We start from the raw sequence: 17,409 nt of genomic DNA, 5'->3' as shown, positions 1-17,409 counted from the left end.
CACCTATCGATTAATTGTTGTCTATTAAAAATTTGTCTGGCAACTCTGTGTCAGATTTGGCGGGAAAAGAGCTAGATTGTCAGCCCTGCTTTCCAGTCTGTAACTTTTTTAGCTTTATTTTTTGCCGGTTCCCTTCGATATCCTTGGAAATCTCCGATCCTGACCGAAATATGAACGATCTGAACCTGCGCGTGGCGGCCCTGAAGCTGTGTGCGCACCCCAAGCGCTTCGCGGAGCTGCGCGACTCGCTCGTTCCGCTGCCCAAGCGCTGGACTTCCGGTGAGTTTCTGGGGTTCCACCAGTTGCTGGCCCATCCATGTGTTTACATTTTGAATCTTTTCGGAATCTTTTGCATCCCAGCTCCTCATGGATTTGTGCGTCGGTTTGCGGAGGCCAAGAGCAGTGCGGAGCAGGTGGTGGCGGTCAAGGATATCTTCTTCAGGAAGGAGCAGCAGGATCAGCAGGATGAGGATCTGGAGCAAGTGGCTCGCTTCCTCGCCGATCTTCTCCTCGCGAGTCCTTTGAAGCACGCGGTGCGCAACCAGCTGACCAAGTACGGTGAGCCCACCAATTAGTCCACCTAATCCTATGTAAAAACTCCTTTTTACCCACAGACTTTTCTCCGTCAATTCGCTGACCAAGCAAAAGGATGACCCGAAAAGGAGTTTCTCCAAGGAACAGCTGCTGGAGGCACTGCAGCATTCCCTCGCCGAGATGGCCAGCCGTCCAGCTGTAAGCCACGATTCCACCAACGATATCTTTGTGTCTGCGAATGCCTGCCTGCAGAACTTTCCCTTTGGCCGCGAGGCTCTGGGTCACCAGTTGCTCCTCTTCGCCGCCCTGCTGCCCGCCGCCCTGGAGGGCTACTGGTCGGATATCACCAATCCCGCCCTGCAACTCTCGCCCACGCGTCGCAATGAGCTCTACCTCTACGTGCAGAATGCCCTGCGCTTCCTGGTCAGCCTGCTGTCCGAGTGGAGCGATAAGTTAGCCCAAAGCTTGCTGGGATCAGCGGATGCGGTGGCTCGGCAGGTGGCCCGCCACGTGGACACGCCCTGGGATGTGCGCTCCATTGCGGGCCTGCTCATCGGTCACCTGGCGCGTTTCTCTAACCGATTCGGGGATTACATTGCGGAGTGCTCGAAACCGCAGTCGGAGCAGGATCTTCCCGTCCAGACGGCCGCCCTGCTCGTCCTGCGGCGCACGGATTACGCGGAGTATGCTCCCCAGGCACTGGCTATCCTAAAATCCATCATCGCAGTAGGCGAACGCGAGAGCAGCGTGAGCAACCTGCTCGTCTTTCTGTCCAAACACCTGTTCATCTACTCCAAATCGCTGGGCGAGATGCCCGCGGGCGCAGAGGGGATTATCTACCGGCAGATCCTCGCGGAGCTGCAAGTGTTTGCCCTGCAGAACATCTCCAGTGGCACGGATTCGGTGCGGCACATGAGTAGCGCCCTGCTGCGCCAGGTGCTGCAGGTGGCTCTCCCAGAGGAGGAGCTCTTCCAGGTGGTCTACCGGCAGTTTGAGGCGCGCGTGGCTCCCCTGAATGCCAGCTGCCTGGCTTTGGAGCAGCTCGTTGCGGTGGCGGGAGTCGGGAGATCCCTTGACAACTGCCCCTCGCTGTTTGCCGTCATCTTTCCGCGATTCCTGGGCTGCGAGGACAGCGTGGATGCCTTGTTCAAGGGTAAGGAATCTCTCTTTAAAGCTATCAAATTTATATAAAAATTATTCATTCTTTCAATCAATTCGAAATAAGTTAGAAGAACATTCAATTTCAGGGACCGAAAATAACTGTTATTACTATAAGTTTTATCCAAAAACTAAATTTTTAAGGATTATTTTTTGAGTTTATTTATTAATCCAGAAATAACACTATGCAGCATCAAAAATTAACCTCGATGAATGCTATATTTTTGGATTCGTTACGAATTCCCAAGTTAAACTGCGTTTTCCAAAGAGTTCCCCGACGCAAGGATTCTTAGCAAAAGGACCTCAAAGTTCGAAAAATGCTGAAATTGACAAACTTTGCGGAGTTCTCAGAGGCAAATGGATGCATGGCTTGGTTCGAAGTTAAAGTTTTTTAAAAGATACACCCTTTATCTTTCAAACCCCATACATAAAATAATTTTAGGATTTTTTTTAAAGGCAGAAATAAATTCCAAAAAACATAGTCAAAAAACTGAAAAACATACAGCTGCGGTCAAAATAGTGTGTTTGTGTTTTTATAAGTTTAATGTTGTAATTTTTTCTTAGCCAATTAGTCTAATAGTAAAATTATAATCAATACAATATTACCAGGAAAAGATCAATTACAACAACAAACTTTTAAATACACAGGGCGGCAACACTACTACCATTTTGACCGCAGCTGTATACTTTTATGTTTTTTGACTATGCTTTCTAGAATTTGTTCCTGCCTTAAAAAAAATCTTAAAAATTTTTTAAGTATGGGGTTTAAAAGATAAAGGGTGTATCTTTTAAAAAACTTTAACATCGAACCAAGCCATGCATCCATTTGCCTCTGAGAGCTCCGCAAAGTTGGCCAATTTCAGCATTTTTCGAACTTTGAGGTCCTTTTGCTAAGAATCCTTGCGTCGGGGAACCTTTTGGAAAACGCAGTTTAACTTGGGAATTTGTAACGAATCCAAAAATATAGCATCCATCGAGGTAAATTTAAAAAGCACTAAAAATGCTGCACAGTGTAATCGTTGTTTTTTGAGTTTTTTGTAAATTTTTCTTACCAAAACAATCATGCACTTGGAAGAGTTCTTAAATTTTTTTAAATACAACACTATTTTTGTTAGCCATTGTAGTTTACAAATCCGTAATGATTTTTATTTATTTGATTTTTATAATAAAACTCAAAAAATAACTGTTATTTGTTGATTTTTATGTGTAACAGTTATTCCCTTAATTTAAAAAATTTTAAATAATTAAATTAATTTTATATTACTTTCTAAAAATCTTTAAAAAAAGCCAACCGCACATATTGTATAACTATATATTTTTTTTTAATTTATTTTTATATACAAAATCCCCATAAATCAAGTTTGAGTTTTATTTTTGATCACGACGAATAACTGTTATTTGTAAAACTTTTATTATAAAACTCAAAAAATATCAGTTATTCTTTAAGTTTTACTTTACGAATCCGAAAATAACTGTTAAAATGTGATTTTTAACATAAAACTCATAACTAGACATCGGATTTTAGGTGAAATCGTTTTTTTAAATATGATTTAAAGCCACATTTGATTGGTTACAATTTTTTTACAAAAACCTCAATTAAGTTTTTGCCTAAATCTAATTATAACTTAATAAATAAAATTTGTTACCAATCAAATGTGGCTTTAAATCGTATTTAAAAATAACGATTTCACCTAAAATTCGATGTCTACTCATAACAGTTACGGTGCCTGCTACACTCAAAATAAATTTAACCCTAAATTTTAGAAAATCGCCATTAAAATTTCTTTTTTCTATATACAAGAAAGGTATTTCTAAATCTAAGGAAATTTTTCTTAAGTAAAGAAAGTTTTTCTTAAATCAAGGAAGTTTTTCTTAAATGTAGATCCCTAAAACTAATCTCTATAATTCCTTTTCAGCCATGATGGTATCTGCCCATAAGACACAGCCCTTCGCCGAGTGGCACCGCCTGTGGTTTGGCCAACTTCTGGCGGCGATTGAGGTGCCCGAGAAGCGTCGTCCGGTCATCGAGCAGCTGCTCACCCAGGCGGTGCAGCTGGAACCGCATTCTCTGGCTCAGCTGCTCCTGCGGGACGCCCGCCTGCCGCTCAGCAGCAAGCTGTCGGCGATTCTCAGCGTGCGGCAGCTGAGCGAGCGGCGGCAGGAGCTCCTCCAGCAGCTCAGGACGGAGGTGGAGCAGGCCCTGCTCGGCCTGGATGACCACACTCGCCTCCTGGCGCTGCGCTTCGTGGTGGAGACGCCGCGTCGCAGCGAGCATTTGACGAAGGAGGAGGCGCAGGCCATTCATCTGTATCTCCAGCACAATGCCAACAATCCGAGTGCCCATCTCCGCCAGCTGGGCTATGGTCTGCTGCAGAAGGCTCTGCGGCGCATCCAATTGGGCCTGGCGGAGCACCAGAAGCGTCCCTCTGCAGCGGGCAAGGAGCTGCACAGCCTGCTGATCAATCTAACCAGCCATCTGGCGAGGAATCTCTTTCCCACTGCGAACTACGGACGCCGCTGGCTGTCGCTGCATTTACTCCAGGATTGCCTGGCGGTGGGCCTGCCCAGCGAGGAGCTGCTGCTGCCGGCGGAGGCTGTGGAGAATCTAGAGCACTGCCTGGGCGATAGCTATGAGCACAACAAGCTGCTGGCCGCCCGGCTACTAAAGAGGCTGCAATCGTGCTCGCGCTTCCGGCCGGAGGAGATCATGGAGCTGCTGGTCTCGCTAAGGCCACCGGATTCGGTTACCGGAGCCTTTCGCCTGCAGGTTTATTGTGAGGCAAAGGAGGTGGCTTATGAGTTGCCTAGCAAGTCTCCCGGGGAAGCAAAGGAATCCAGAACCCATCGAGCTCTTCTGTGGTTGCTTAATCACTTGAGAGAGGGCCTGAGCCTCGCCCAAAGCGATCTCGCCGAGGCAGCCAAGCTGAATCCCTTGTACGGCCTGCTCTTCGCCAGTCGCCATCTAATGCAGCAACTGGAGCTTCAGGAACTAACCAGGGAGCCCAGTTGGCGTCTCTACATTGAGGAACTAGTAAATATCTGCCTCGAAATCAGTTGCGTGGCCCTGCCCGTGGTGAGCAGCGCCTCGCCCGAGGGCCATTTGCCCGCCACCCGCGACCAGGAGACGGATCAGCCGCTGGCCAATGTGCTCAGCCGCCGGCTGCCCAGCGAGGCACTGCAGCAGGTGCGGACCACGCCGCAGATGGTGCTGCTGTGCGCCTGGCGCTGCATCAAGGAGGTGTGCCTCATCCTGGGCGAACTGGTGCAGCGAGCGCCGCTGGAAGATGAGCAGCAAGAGGATGACTTCCTGCTCAGCAGCAAGCAACTGGAGGCCATTGGGGAGCTGTTCCTGCAGCTGCTGGCCGAGACGAAGCATCGCGGAGCCTTCGAGCAGGCCTACGTGGGATTCACGATGCTCTGCCGGCGCTTGTGGCACAGCGAGGCAGTGCATCTCAACCGGCTGCCTGGCCAATGGGTGAGCGAAGCCATGGCGATGGTTAGTGGAGAGGCATCCAATCATCTGTGCTCCACGCGACGCAGTGCCGGCATGCCGTTCATGCTGCAGGCGCTCATCTGCACGGAACTCCGGCTGGGCACCCATGCCACCCTGCATCGCTGCATGGAACGGCTGCTGGAGGTGTGCGAACAGAGAGCAGGTGGCTCCTCCGGCATCACCGCCCGCAGTCACGCCTTGAACATCCTGCGCGCCCTCTTCCGCTGCAGCGAACTGGCCGATCTGGTCACCGAATTCATGGCTCGAGGGATTCAGTGCGCCTTGGATGGCCTCCTGCTGGCCGAGGAGTGGGCGGAGCGGAACTGCGCCACTCTCCTGCTGGCTGCCCTAATTGTCCGCATCTTCGGGGTGGAGAGGGCGCGAATGGAGAGCGGGGAGCTGCATGTGCGCAACCGGATGACGGGACGCATCTTCTTCACCCGCTATCCGCAGCTCTTTGACTACTTTCATGCCGCTCTGCAGCGGGAGGCGGCGGAGATGGACTCTAGCCAGGTGGAGAAGGGAAGGAGCGGCAAGCGGAGGCAGGCGGTACAGTTGGAGGCCATGCTGCTCATGCTTAGCCGTTTGTATCCCTCCTCGCTGGAGGGCACCGAGTCCACCTTGAATGTAAGATGATTTCTATTTCTATTCCTATTTTTATACACCTTACGTGCAAAAGTATGTAACAGCTGGAAAGAAGCGTTTCCGACCCCATTAAGTATATATGTATATTCGATATAGCCATGTCTGTCTGTCCGTATGAACGATGAGATCTCGGAAACTACAAAAGCTAGAAGGTTGAGATTTCCCACACATATTCTTGGGCTTCCTACGCAGCGCAAGTTTATTTCAGCCGAGCGCCACGCCCCCTCTAATGCCCACAATTGCCCACTAACGATTCTAAAATGTGTCTTTAAAGATTTCCGAAAAGTATAAATGCAATTTTGTTGTGTATACTTATACCTATCGAAATGTAGAAGACACTTTTTAAGTCGAACCATTCATTGAAAAGTTATGCGCAATCAAAAAAATTGTATGTATCCATCTCCCTCGCACGGGTATTAGATAGTCGGGACACCAACCCGACTATAGCGTTCTCTCTTATTTATTTTTATATGAATGAATTAATTAGAATTTGGAGTTTAATAGAATTGAATGAATGAATGCCATGAATTCCGAAATAATTCAAACGATAATTTATTTAGAAGAAGAAAGGGCCTTCATTTTGTAATTAAATCTGCCTAAATTTTATTTACGATTGATTTTTTAAAAATGTTTCACTTTTTGTTTTCAAAAGAAGGCAAAAAATAATCTGGTAAATTAAAAAATTCATTAAAATTATTCATTCATTAGAATTAGAAAAACATTCCATTTATTTCACATATTTCACATATCTAATTCCTATTCCTATTTTTAAATATCTTTGATTTCCTTCTAGCTAAGTGAATTTGTGCCCTTCCTGCTGAAGATCTGCCGCTCCCACGATCTGATGACCCGCGAAAGGGCCGCCCTGGTGGTGGCCAACTTTGTTAGCCAGGAGCAGGCGCTTGCCGAGATCAGGCGACTGGTGGTGGAGCTCAAGGCGCTGCAGCTGCGACTGCGGCTCAAGGTAAGTAAAACCATCACCTAGAAAGAGGCTGCTCTAACAAAGATTTCCCTTTATTTCAAGGCATCCCTCCACCTGGACACGAATCTCCTGCATGGACAGCTGCTGCTGCTGCTCCATCTGCACCGCCTGGTGCGCTGGACGCGACCCCCGCTGACCAGGATGCTGCTGCACACGCTCGCCTCCCTGGCAGCTCCCATCCTCCAGCGCGACGTGTGTGCGTTTAGTGCGCTGGTGGACGTAATGGTGGCCGCCATGGAGGATGCCACCGAGCTTGATTTCCAGTTGCTGACGGAGATAGAAGCTGTGTATTTACTAGATCATTTGGAGATCCACAGAAGATGCCGGGAGCAGGGAATCTCCATGCGTTTCCACCAGTTGTTTGGCCTTCATCTCCACCGATTGCGCGGCATCACGCAGGGAATCGTGCTGCACATTGTCGAGGATCTAAGCCAGCCCTTCTGGGCTTTGGACGAGCTCAAGGTGGAGCTGTGGCTCTTTATTCTGCTGCAGAGATCGCTGGGAAAGGAGGAGCACTCCTTGGTTAGCCAACTAGATGTGGAGCACTTCCAGTTCGCCGGCGATATTCAACGCTATTACAAGACTTTAAGCTGCGAGCAGCGGGAGGAGATTGGCCAGGAGCTGTATCAATCGCAGGCCATTCGCTCCTGCGTTTTGCAAATGATGAAGAGTGCTTCTAGCGGCTGTTGGAGCCTCCAGCTGGCGGGACGCCTGGCTGCCCTGCAGCCGCTGCTCGAGCAACCGGGATTGGATTTCAATCAGCTGGTCAAGCGATGCTCGGAAAAGTACTCCAGTCACCAGGAGGCGGGTTTGCTGCTGGGTTTAAAGCGACTGATTGCGGAGAGGAAGAAGCTGGAGAGGAGACACTGGACACCGCTGCTGAACTACGCCCTGCGGCTGGTTGATCCCGTCCAGCCGGTCTACCTGCGTCATCAGGCTGCCGAATTGTGTGACTTATTAGCTCGCAATCATCTAAAGGATCAGTTGGGTTCAGAAGTGGCCAACATGGACGTTGAGCTGGTCGGTCGTTTTATACGTCTCGTGCTGCTCCTGCTGCTGGACGAAGCGGAGTGGGTGCGTCATCGGGCTGCCCAGCTGGTGAGCAGCGCAGGATTTAGGCGGGAAAAGGATCGGAAGGTAGCCATTTTGCCCAGTGCCCTGACTCCGGAGTTCCTTAAAGTGGTGCTGGCCCAACTGCAGCAGCAGGCTGATGATCCAGAGTTCCTCCTGCGACTCTTCCAACTCATCGCCGAGCCTTTCCTGGCCACCGAGGCGAAGGATGGCGAGCCGACCGTCGACGAGGATGGGGATGCGGAGGTGGAGGTGTTCGACAAGCAGGAGATCAACCTCTACTGCGAACCGCTTCTGATTCTCTGCCAGCTCTCCGCCGCCTTTCGATCGCAGTTCGGCCAAAGCGAGCAGCTGATGGCCACCATTGATGCACTGGGACTTCCAGCGGATTTGGTTTAGGATTGGGATTGAATTGAATGGAGAAAGGTGCTGGCACCAGGAGCATTTGATGGGTACAACTTGAACCATACGATTTTTGTTAGGAAAAAATAAATAGTATAAAATGTGCGTGTTTTTTAAAAAATGTAAAGTGTACATATTAATATTAAGTATTTCCCATGATTGTGTTCAGTTTTCCCATTGCATTTCAATTGCATTTCTTCTTTTAACTTTTTTAACTGATGTGAAAATTACATATTATAAAAATTATATGTTTGGGCCAATTTTCGCATTTTTACAAGGGGTTACATCATGATTTTTTGCGAAAAGTGGCAAAAAAAATAAAATGTCCAGGTTTAAATGCCAATCGATTGGAAATTTAATAACGAGTTCGGAAAGGTATCACAATCCATATTCGGATGAATATTTTTTATGTTACTGTCAAAAAACGAATTATTTTTTTGTGAAAAATTGATCTGGGTTTTTGATAAAATTTCAATTTTTTTCTGTTTCTTTTTTTGCTGTAACTTGGCCAAAAATTGTCCTACACCAAAAATACATACTGTTTTGAACAGATAACAAAATAATAAATAGACCCATTACACTTTCCCTGTGATTTTGAAAAAATACAATTTTCGCCAATTTTCACATTTTTTTATAAGGGGTACATCATGATTTTTTACGAAAAATGACAAAAAATTAATATGTCTAGGTTTAAATGCCAATCGATTGGAAATTCAATAACGAGTTCAGAAAGGTATAACAATCCATATTTGGATCAATATTCATGTTGTATTGGTCAAAAAACTTCTTTTTTTTTTATGGAAATTCGGGATTTTGGTTTTTGACAAAAATATGAATATTTCTTTTAAAATCCATGACACTTTTCGTGTGATATAAAAAAAAATACCTAATATTTTTGGGAAATATATGTAGCATATATAACTTACAAAAAAAAGGAGAAGAAAACATTTAGGATTAGGAAAAGGATTCGAATCGCGAGCTAGAAAGAGACAAGAAACTCCTCAACATTTAGGAAAATCAACATTTCATTTTTATTGAATCATTAAACTAGAGATGTGTGTGTGTGCTGTGCGCCGCCTACGAGATGAACGAGGAATTGTCGCCGTTGGCAGTGACGGGGGCGAACTGGACGAGCGCCTTGATGCGGCGCAGGAGCGAGGCATTGAAGCCCTTGCACTTGACCGTGTAGTCCTCGCTGGCGGTGATTAGCTGCGTGCAGAAGGTCTCGTTGAAGGTGGAGATGAGCAGCTGCTTCAGCTGCAGGATCTCGTCCTGCGAGGCATTCAGCACGGAGGCGTTGGTGGCGTCCAGGATGCTCTCGTTGATGGCGTTGCGATTCTCGTTGGCGTAGACGACGGCGTTGCGCAGATAGAAGTCCAGGTGGATCCACAGCAAATACAGATTCTGCTCGGCAATAAAGACGGCCTGCATGAGTTCGCTGCGCTTCTCGCTGTGCCGTTGGCTCAAATCCACATAGCTTTGTTTGCCTTTTAGGGAGGGGAATAAGTGATTAGATTGGATAAGAATAGGGGGATAGCTATCCCAGGAGCACTCACCGTTGGGACCGAAGCTTATGTTGGGCAGGGAGGCGCGCTGCTGCAGCAGATTGTCGGCAATCGATTTCTGCGAGAGGTAGTAGCCAATGGAGCCCTTCAGCTGGTTGAGGATGGTGTGCATGATGGCCGTCAGCTTCTTGCTGTCCATTTTGCCAGTTCTATTTGAAAAATAAAAGAGTTATTAACTTACTTATAAACCAAGACAAATCATAAACCCACAGCGGCGTCACATCGTTGATCATGGTGGTCAGCAAATACTTGGAGGTCATGCTGTCCTTCACATGGCTGGTCACCGCATTGCGGCAATAGAGCGAAAGATTCGCGGCAATGTCCAGGAAATACTTGACGCGCAGCGTCTTCGAGCCCTCCGCCTGATCGCCGCTGCTGCCGTTCTGCTCCTGATCCTGCTGCAGCATTCGCCGAATGGTAGCTTCGCTGACGGAAAATCGCCCAAAGACCACAATCATCAGCTGCTGCAGGCGACCCAAACGATTGCGCAGCTCCAGATCGTTCTCCACATCCAGGCTGTCCTCCAGCGCCGTCACCTCGTGCGTGGTGGTGCGCGCAAACAGATTGCTGATCACGGCCAGCTGCTGCAGGTGGCCCAAGTCCATGAACGGCGTGGCCGTGCGCAGCATCGCCTCCACCATGTCGATGTGGGCGAACAGAAAGTTGAGCACCTGCAGGGCAGCCGAATTGTTGCGCGATCCCAGCGAGTTGACAATGGCATCGCAGAGGCCCAAGGCGGGCAGTAGGATCGCGCGGAAGCGCTCATCAATGGCCGGCAGGAAGGTCTGCGGCTCGTCGCGCTTCAGTTCGCTGGCTTTGAGGTCAGGCTGCAGATCGTAGACCCGCATATTCGACAGCACGCCAAGTGCTCGCTCCGCCAGAAGCAATCGCGCGCCCACTGTGGTGTTTGCCATGCGCGTGAGGAAGGCCATTCGCGACTCGTAGACATACAGCGGCCTCAGATGATCCGGCACTGGGTGGAGGATCGAGCACAGCGCCTCGCTCGACTTGCCCAGGCTGTCCAGCATGTGCTTGAGGTAGCCGCGCGTGGCCACAAAGTCGCACAGCGTGCTCACCGCATGCAGCTCGGAGATCATGTCCAGGCAGGCCAGCGCCAGCATGCGGCACACATCGTGTCCGGTGACCGCATCATGGCAGATGGTGTCGATCAGCTTCTCGCCAAAGGTTCCAATCACATCGGCAGCCATTGCCTTCAGCCGCTGGCGATCGTCGCGCCGCATCTCCAGGCCAGAGCTCTCCTGGCGCACCGTCAATCTGATTTGGAAAAGGGGAAATTACCTTTAGAAGATTTAGCTATTGGATACTAGATACTAGAGCCCTGCGTGAATCATTCAATTTTTGTTTTATTTGTTTGCCATGAAATTTCTGATTTGCTTAATTGAATTAAATGTGAAATTGAATGTTCTTCTAATTCATTTCGAATTGAAATTGCCAGATTTTATTTGTGTTTTTTTTTTAAGAACAAAAAGTGGAAAATTTGTAACAAATCAATGTTAACTGCATAGTAAATAAAATTCAGGCAGATTTAAATTGTCGTTTGAATTATTTCGGAATATATGCCGTTCATTCATTCAATTCTATTAAACTCCAAATTCTATTTAATTCATTCATATAAAACAAAAATATTCAAAATATTTAATAAATTGAATGATTTTCTAATTCATTTCGAACTGAATGAATGAATAAATAATTTTTTGAGAACAAAAAGTGGAAATTTTTTTAACAAATCAATGTAAACTGCATAGTAAAAAAAATTCAGGCAGATTTAATCACAAAATTATGGCACTTTCTTCTTCTAAAGAAATTGTCGTTTGAATTATTTCGGAATTCATGCCATTCAATTATATTAAATTAAATTATTAAATTAAATTAAATTCTATTATTTCAATTCTCAAAATTCAAATTCATTCAATTCTATTAAACTCAAAACTCAAATTCATTCAATTCTATTAAACTCAAAATTCAAATTCATTCAATTCTATTAAACTAAAAATTCAAATTCATTCAACTCTATTAAACTCAACTTCATTCAATTCTATTAAACTCAAAATTTAAATTCATTCAATTCTATTAAACTCAAAATTAAATTTCTATTAGACTCAAATTTCAAATTGATTCAATTCTATTAAACTAAAAATTCTAATTAATTATATCTATTAGATGCACTTACGTTTCCTGGTACTCCAGCTGCTCGTCGGTGCGCAGGCGCTTCGCTATGCGCAGGCAGTTGAGCAGGGCGCTGTACAGATTGATGCGCAGCTTCTGCGACTTCACCTCGCTGATCATGATCCACTCGACGAGGCTCTTGAGGATGAACCGCAGATTGCTGCTATTCGCGCCGGCGCCGTTCTCCCGTTCGCCATTGCCGATGGTCCTCTGGCCCAGGCTCATCTTGCCCGCCTGCGCATCTATGCCATTGCCATTGGCCAAAGACTCCTCATTCGGATGATCCTCGGATCCCCGCTGATCCTCCGCCTGGTAGCAGCAGTAGCGCAGATTGGCCAGCAGCAGCAGCACCGTTTCGCTGACCTGAATGGAGATCTCGATGATCGGCTGTATGGGCTGCACCTTGATGAGGATCTTCTCGATGATATCCACGATGTGCTGGCGCCGCAATGCCACCGGTAGCACAGCCTCGGGCATGCTGCTAAAAAGCACCTGAACCAGCTGACCCCAGGCCTCCATGAAGGCCAAAGTGGCGCAGCGCTGAGTCCGCACCCTATTCAGATTAACCGCATGCTTTAGCAGCACCGTGATCTCCGTGGAGATGGCCTTCCGCTGGCCACTGGCTATGGTGCTCTGCACCATGCGCAGTTCGTCGTGCAGAATGTAGTGCAGTTTGCGCACATTGATCAGCGGATTGGCGTCGCTGGACTCGCAGTCCCTCAAGAGTTGCGTGGTCAGCTGCATGTCGAAGAACTCCAGCTGCGGCTGACTCAGAGTGTCCATTTCGAGGACCAAACAATCGAGCAGCCGGTTGGCATGCAGTCCCTGCGACGTCTCTTGGAGGAGTGGTGGCTTCAATGTACTGGCTCCCGCTCCCTGGACACCCGAACCCGACCCTGAACCCGATCCCGAGCCAGGTCCTCCTCCTGCGCTTGGCAGCAAATCCATGGCGTAGAAGGGCGCCGACTGGTGACCCAGCTCCATGGGCAGTCCATGCGCCGATCGCTGGGCCTCCGTGCCATTGCCCATCAGCAGAATATCGCACAGCAGATTGTAGCGCGTCGTCTGGCCATGAGTGGCCGCCAACTTGACATCGATGGACACACAGTTGAGCAGGTGACTCATGGCGTGCAGCACATGATCCTCGCGGTGCTGGCGGAAGGGCAGCGAGTTGAGGTGGCGCAGCAGAAAGTCGTTGCAGGTGAGCCGAAAGTAGCGCAGTATGGTCTCCGTGGTGCGGCGATTGGCGCAGAGTCCGTGAAACAGATGATAGATGCGCTCCACAATGTTGGCCGTGTGCTCGCAGTACTCCTCGCTGTGCCGCTGCTGCTCCAGATACTTTTCCAGCAGCAAAACCAAGGAGTTAACACACGAACAGTGCATCTCAATGCCCAGATGCTGCTTTTCGTTGGCCATAAAGTCGCGCAGCACATCGACGCCCAGCAGAAAGTACACAAAGTTGGGCAGCTGCTGGCTGAGATTCATCTCGAACAGCTGGACAATGGCCTCCTTCAGCTGCAGCTCGATGCGCGCCGGCCTGCCCTCCAGAGCGGCCTCCTCCGTATTCGGTTCGCTACGAGATTCAGTATCTCCTGCTTCCCTGCGATCGCCATCCTCGTTGAAACCCAGGAAGGGCACATGATCATTGGAGGCCAGCTGGTCGAGCAGCTCGTCGCTCTGCCTGGCCTCGCCCACCTCCATCTCCAGGCACTCGACAAATCCCTGCCGGATCTCCAGCTTCTCGTTGCTGCCCTGCGCGTACATGCTGAGTATCTGGGCCGAGACATTCGGCAGCTGGGTCACCGCACTCAGGATCTTGACGGCGGCCAGCGAATGACGCGGCAGCCAGCTGTTGTAGGTCACAAACTTGACGATATTCAGCACATGATCGGGCTTCCTGCTGCGAGGATTCAGGTCGAGAAGCATGCGATTCAGTCCAGAAAGCATCACGGGGCAATTGGCCGCCGAATGGGTCTCGAAGAAGGCGTTCTGCTTGGCCAGCGCCGCCTCGAGGAGCAGCAGGGCGTACAGGGAGCACTCCTCGAGCAGCTCCTTGCCGTGAAAGCGATTGTAGTCGTCCAGCCGCTCGCGCGCCTCCTCCACAATGCGAAGGAGGAGGTGCAGCATATCGGACTTCACCTGCAGCTGCATCATCACATGGTAGCCGGGATACGGATGCTCGTCGCGCGTCTCCTGAAAGTCCGAGGCACGCGGACGATAGGTGGCCAGCAGGTAGTACATCAGCTTCAGGCACTGCGCCCCCACCTGCCACTTCTCGGCGGGATCCTTGTACGCTCGATTGTAGAACTTCAGCAGCACCGATTCCAGCACAAAGTTGAAATACGCATCGTAGCCGGCCTTCCTTGGACCCACTCCTAAACTCTTGGGCATATTTCCAGTCATCAGAGTGTAGAGCAGCTGCAGAATGCCCCGCGTCAGCTTGTACTGCTCCAAACGGCTCTCGTTCTGCTCGATTTCCTCCGCCAAACTGCACTGCCCATAGTTGCTGGCCACTGGGACAGTGGGTATAATCTGCGAATCCTCCAAATGCGACCAGATGGCCCGCGCCGTCTCCTTGGACTTGGCCAGAGCGGCCAGCGTGAAGAGTATCTCCGCCTTGAGCAGCAGCGGCGTGGAGCAGGCCACCAGGCCGAGGAGCACCTGGGGAGGCTGCCAGTTGGCCTGCTCGCAGATCATGATGCGCGATATCTCGTCGTGCTCGGCCACCGCCTGTATGATGCCCATGACGGCCACCAGATGATCCGCTTCGCGTTGCGTGATGATCCTCGGGATGGAGCGACTCCTATAGATGGTATCGCCACCGGTGCTAATATTAGTATTGAAGTCGTTGCGCATTAAACTGGAAATATATAGTTATGTTAGGATGTAGTTTATGGTATATAGAATAAATAATCACTTGTAGTAGTTGGCCAGCGTGGAGAAGAAGTGATCCCAGCTCACGGCATAGGTGCCAGTGGTCACCTGGGGCAGTTTGAGCATGTTGAAGGCGCAGCGGGCGGAGAATTCCGTTCGCGTGAGTCCAGAAATCATCTTGAGGTAGGATTTAAACAGAGTCTGCGGCAGCAGTTCGCTGGCCAGGCTAATAAACTTGAACAGCGACACCGAACGCGAGGTGTTCTTAAAGGCAGTGGGCAAAATAACACCGAAGGTGGAACCCGTGGGGTCGCTGGGGCCCCAGTACTCGTTGCACAGCTTAATGCTGACCCTCGGATCGCCATACAACTTGGCCACGCACAGCATGAGCAGCTCAAAGTTGGAGTCTAGGTTGGGCGGCGGTTCAAGGCCCTCGTTCAGGAAACTGATGACCGTGCGAGCCGATTCATCTGCACGACCACGCAACTCCGAAACCTTGGCGTGCATAAAGTCGATAAAGTCCGTGATGAGCAGGTGAACGCGGCGGTAAATGAACTCGGTGCTGCGGGAGGAGTATAAGATATAAGTAAGAGATTATATAAATATAGATGTTAAAAATGTTAAAAACATGGAAAATGGTATTTTACAGCGAGAGCAAAATTTTTGACATGTGTGTCAAATACAAAAGTGTTAAAATGTGTTTTTTACACAATGTGTTATTAACACGACGTGCTTTTTACACACTGTGTTTTTAAAACAAAAATTACATTTTACGAAAATTACATTTCACTATGATTTTAACCATTTGAAAGCATATATGAATTCGTATACTCTAGAAAACCGTGCATTTTTCGGTTCCACATACAATTCCGACACTTGAATGTCAAAAACTCACTGTGTTAAAAACACGCTGTGTAAAAAACACTTTGTGTAAATAACACAAATGATATGTGTGTGTTATTTATGTTTCTAACATATGTAGGATACAATTTTTTACACACAAGTCAATACTTTGACACTTAACATGTTAATAGCCCAAGTTTTTTACAGTCTGTGCTATTTTCCGAACCCTGGCTAGTACTCACGTGTAGACCAGATCCTTTTCGAGCAGCAGGCGGTAGAAGAAGCCAAAGACCTGGGCGCCCAGAGCCTCGTCGATGAGCATTTCGTCGCGGTTGATGGCCGACAAAGCGGCCGCCTGCAGCTGCCCCGGCGCATGCCTTAAGCTGGCCAGCGTGAGCCCAAAGCTATACGTGATAATCGCATCCAATCGCGGCGTTTGCCAGCTGCTCTGCGCATAGAGCGCCTCCAGGAAGCCCTTGGCAAAGTCCGGATCGCTGAGTATCGGCAGGCGGGCGGTGTGCGGATTGGTATGCTCGCTGACCAGCAGCACCGACGTGTCGTACGCGTACAGCAGGGCCATCAGCATGATCAGCGTCACATCGTCGATGTTGCCATCCGCATCGTTGGTCTTCCGGCTGGCCAGCTGCTGCAGCAGACGGATGGCAATGGGTCGCGGCAGGCCGCGCTGCGCCGACCAGTGGAACAGGGCCATGGCCACCGCTCGCTGGATGTCCTCGTAGAGGCCGAGCACCTGGTTCTGGTGCTTCTTGGAGCCAAAGGCGCGGTTCTTGGTCAGCAGGATGCACTGTAACAGGTAAAAGATTACATTTATGATGACATTTAGAGGTGGTATCATACGGAACCCACCTCCTTGTCCACGTCCATCTCCTCGAGCAGCTCCAGCAGGCGTCCCAGGATATTAGAATCCTCCACGAGACTCTGCGCATAGTTGGTGACCAGGCAGGTGATCTCCCTGGGCAGCTCAGTGCTCCAGGAGACGCCGCTGACCGCCTGGAACATGTCACGCAGGGCGCAACTGATGGCTTTTCTTCCATCATAGTAAAGTAGCACCGCCACCAATCCTCTGGGCAAACCAGGATGATGCATCTGCTGGCGCTGGGCGGTGCAAAGCAGCTCCACGGCGAACACCTCGTCCAGGTCGAACATGTCCGAGAGGATGAGGGCTTCGTCCACCAGATCCTGCGATAGCTTGATCTTCCTCGATTGCCCAGGAAGCGGAATGCCCTCGTTCAAGGCGTTCCTCAAATGACCGCGACTCTTTTCGCTCTTGGCCTGAAACAAAGGATCACAGGGGATTAGTTGAAGGGTTCTCCTGGAAGCTAACCCATCTACCCACCGGATTGCGCAGGAAGTTCGTGAAGCTGTGCTTGTACTTCTTCAGGCACAGCTCCAAATCGGAGGTGACGCCACTCGGATTGGCCACCGTCGCCTGGAAAACGCTGTACAGATGCTTGTACGGCGTCCACATGTCCTCGGTAACACCTGTGGGCGGCGGATTGTATAGCTTGCTGTGGGAGGCGGTCGGGGGGCAGCACTTACCATCCATTTTGCTGGGTTTCTCAGTTATCAAACAGAATAAAAATAAAACGCGGCAAGTTTGTTGCGCCTCGCCGGCTTCCAGGGATGGATATCAC

The 17,409-nt window shown here is 49.3% G+C and overlaps 2 protein-coding genes across 3 annotated transcripts; one reads left to right on the top strand and one right to left on the bottom strand.

The window, feature by feature from the left end:
* Positions 1–91: 91 nt before the first annotated feature.
* On the top strand, positions 92–8,545 carry THADA (Thyroid adenoma-associated protein homolog). 2 transcript variants are annotated; one of them, XM_070218713.1, is made up of 6 exons: positions 92–279; positions 361–553; positions 615–1,687; positions 3,609–5,812; positions 6,624–6,794; positions 6,855–8,545. In XM_070218713.1, the coding sequence occupies exons 1-6, from the start codon at positions 171–173 to the stop codon at positions 8,280–8,282; spliced, it is 5,178 nt and encodes a 1,725-aa protein (XP_070074814.1). In that variant the 5' UTR covers positions 92–170; the 3' UTR covers positions 8,283–8,545. The 2 variants fall into 2 exon arrangements, with proteins under 2 accessions (XP_070074814.1, XP_070074815.1); XM_070218714.1 differs by lacking the exon at positions 92–279 and having other exon boundaries at positions 423–558.
* Positions 8,546–9,292: 747 nt separating this feature from the next.
* Positions 9,293–17,403, bottom strand: Nup205 (nuclear pore complex protein Nup205). The gene is made up of 9 exons (XM_017160582.3): positions 17,315–17,403; positions 17,112–17,257; positions 16,622–17,047; positions 15,997–16,559; positions 14,955–15,473; positions 12,042–14,897; positions 10,061–11,125; positions 9,842–9,999; positions 9,293–9,772 (listed from the first exon to the last, which is right to left on the bottom strand). The coding sequence occupies exons 1-9, from the start codon at positions 17,319–17,321 to the stop codon at positions 9,363–9,365; spliced, it is 6,150 nt and encodes a 2,049-aa protein (XP_017016071.2). The 5' UTR covers positions 17,322–17,403; the 3' UTR covers positions 9,293–9,362.
* Positions 17,404–17,409: the final 6 nt, after the last annotated feature.

The sequence above is a fragment of the Drosophila takahashii genome, chromosome X, assembly GCF_030179915.1.
Source record: "Drosophila takahashii strain IR98-3 E-12201 chromosome X, DtakHiC1v2, whole genome shotgun sequence".
In the NCBI taxonomy this organism is placed as follows: Eukaryota; Metazoa; Arthropoda; class Insecta; order Diptera; family Drosophilidae; genus Drosophila; species Drosophila takahashii.
This window is presented reverse-complemented; position numbering and strand designations above follow the sequence as displayed.

Coding starts and splice junctions, on each gene's coding strand:
- THADA (XM_070218713.1), top strand. CDS start 171: ATGAACGATCTGAACCTGCGCGTGGCGGCCCTGAAGCTGTGTGCGCAC. Junction 1,688..3,608: donor CGTGGATGCCTTGTTCAAGG/GTAAGGAATCTC, acceptor ATTCCTTTTCAG/CCATGATGGTATCTGCCCAT. Junction 5,813..6,623: donor GCACCGAGTCCACCTTGAAT/GTAAGATGATTT, acceptor ATTTCCTTCTAG/CTAAGTGAATTTGTGCCCTT.
- Nup205 (XM_017160582.3), bottom strand. Junction 17,048..17,111: donor CGAACTTCCTGCGCAATCCG/GTGGGTAGATGG, acceptor CCTTTGTTTCAG/GCCAAGAGCGAAAAGAGTCG. Junction 9,773..9,841: donor CATAAGCTTCGGTCCCAACG/GTGAGTGCTCCT, acceptor CCTCCCTAAAAG/GCAAACAAAGCTATGTGGAT.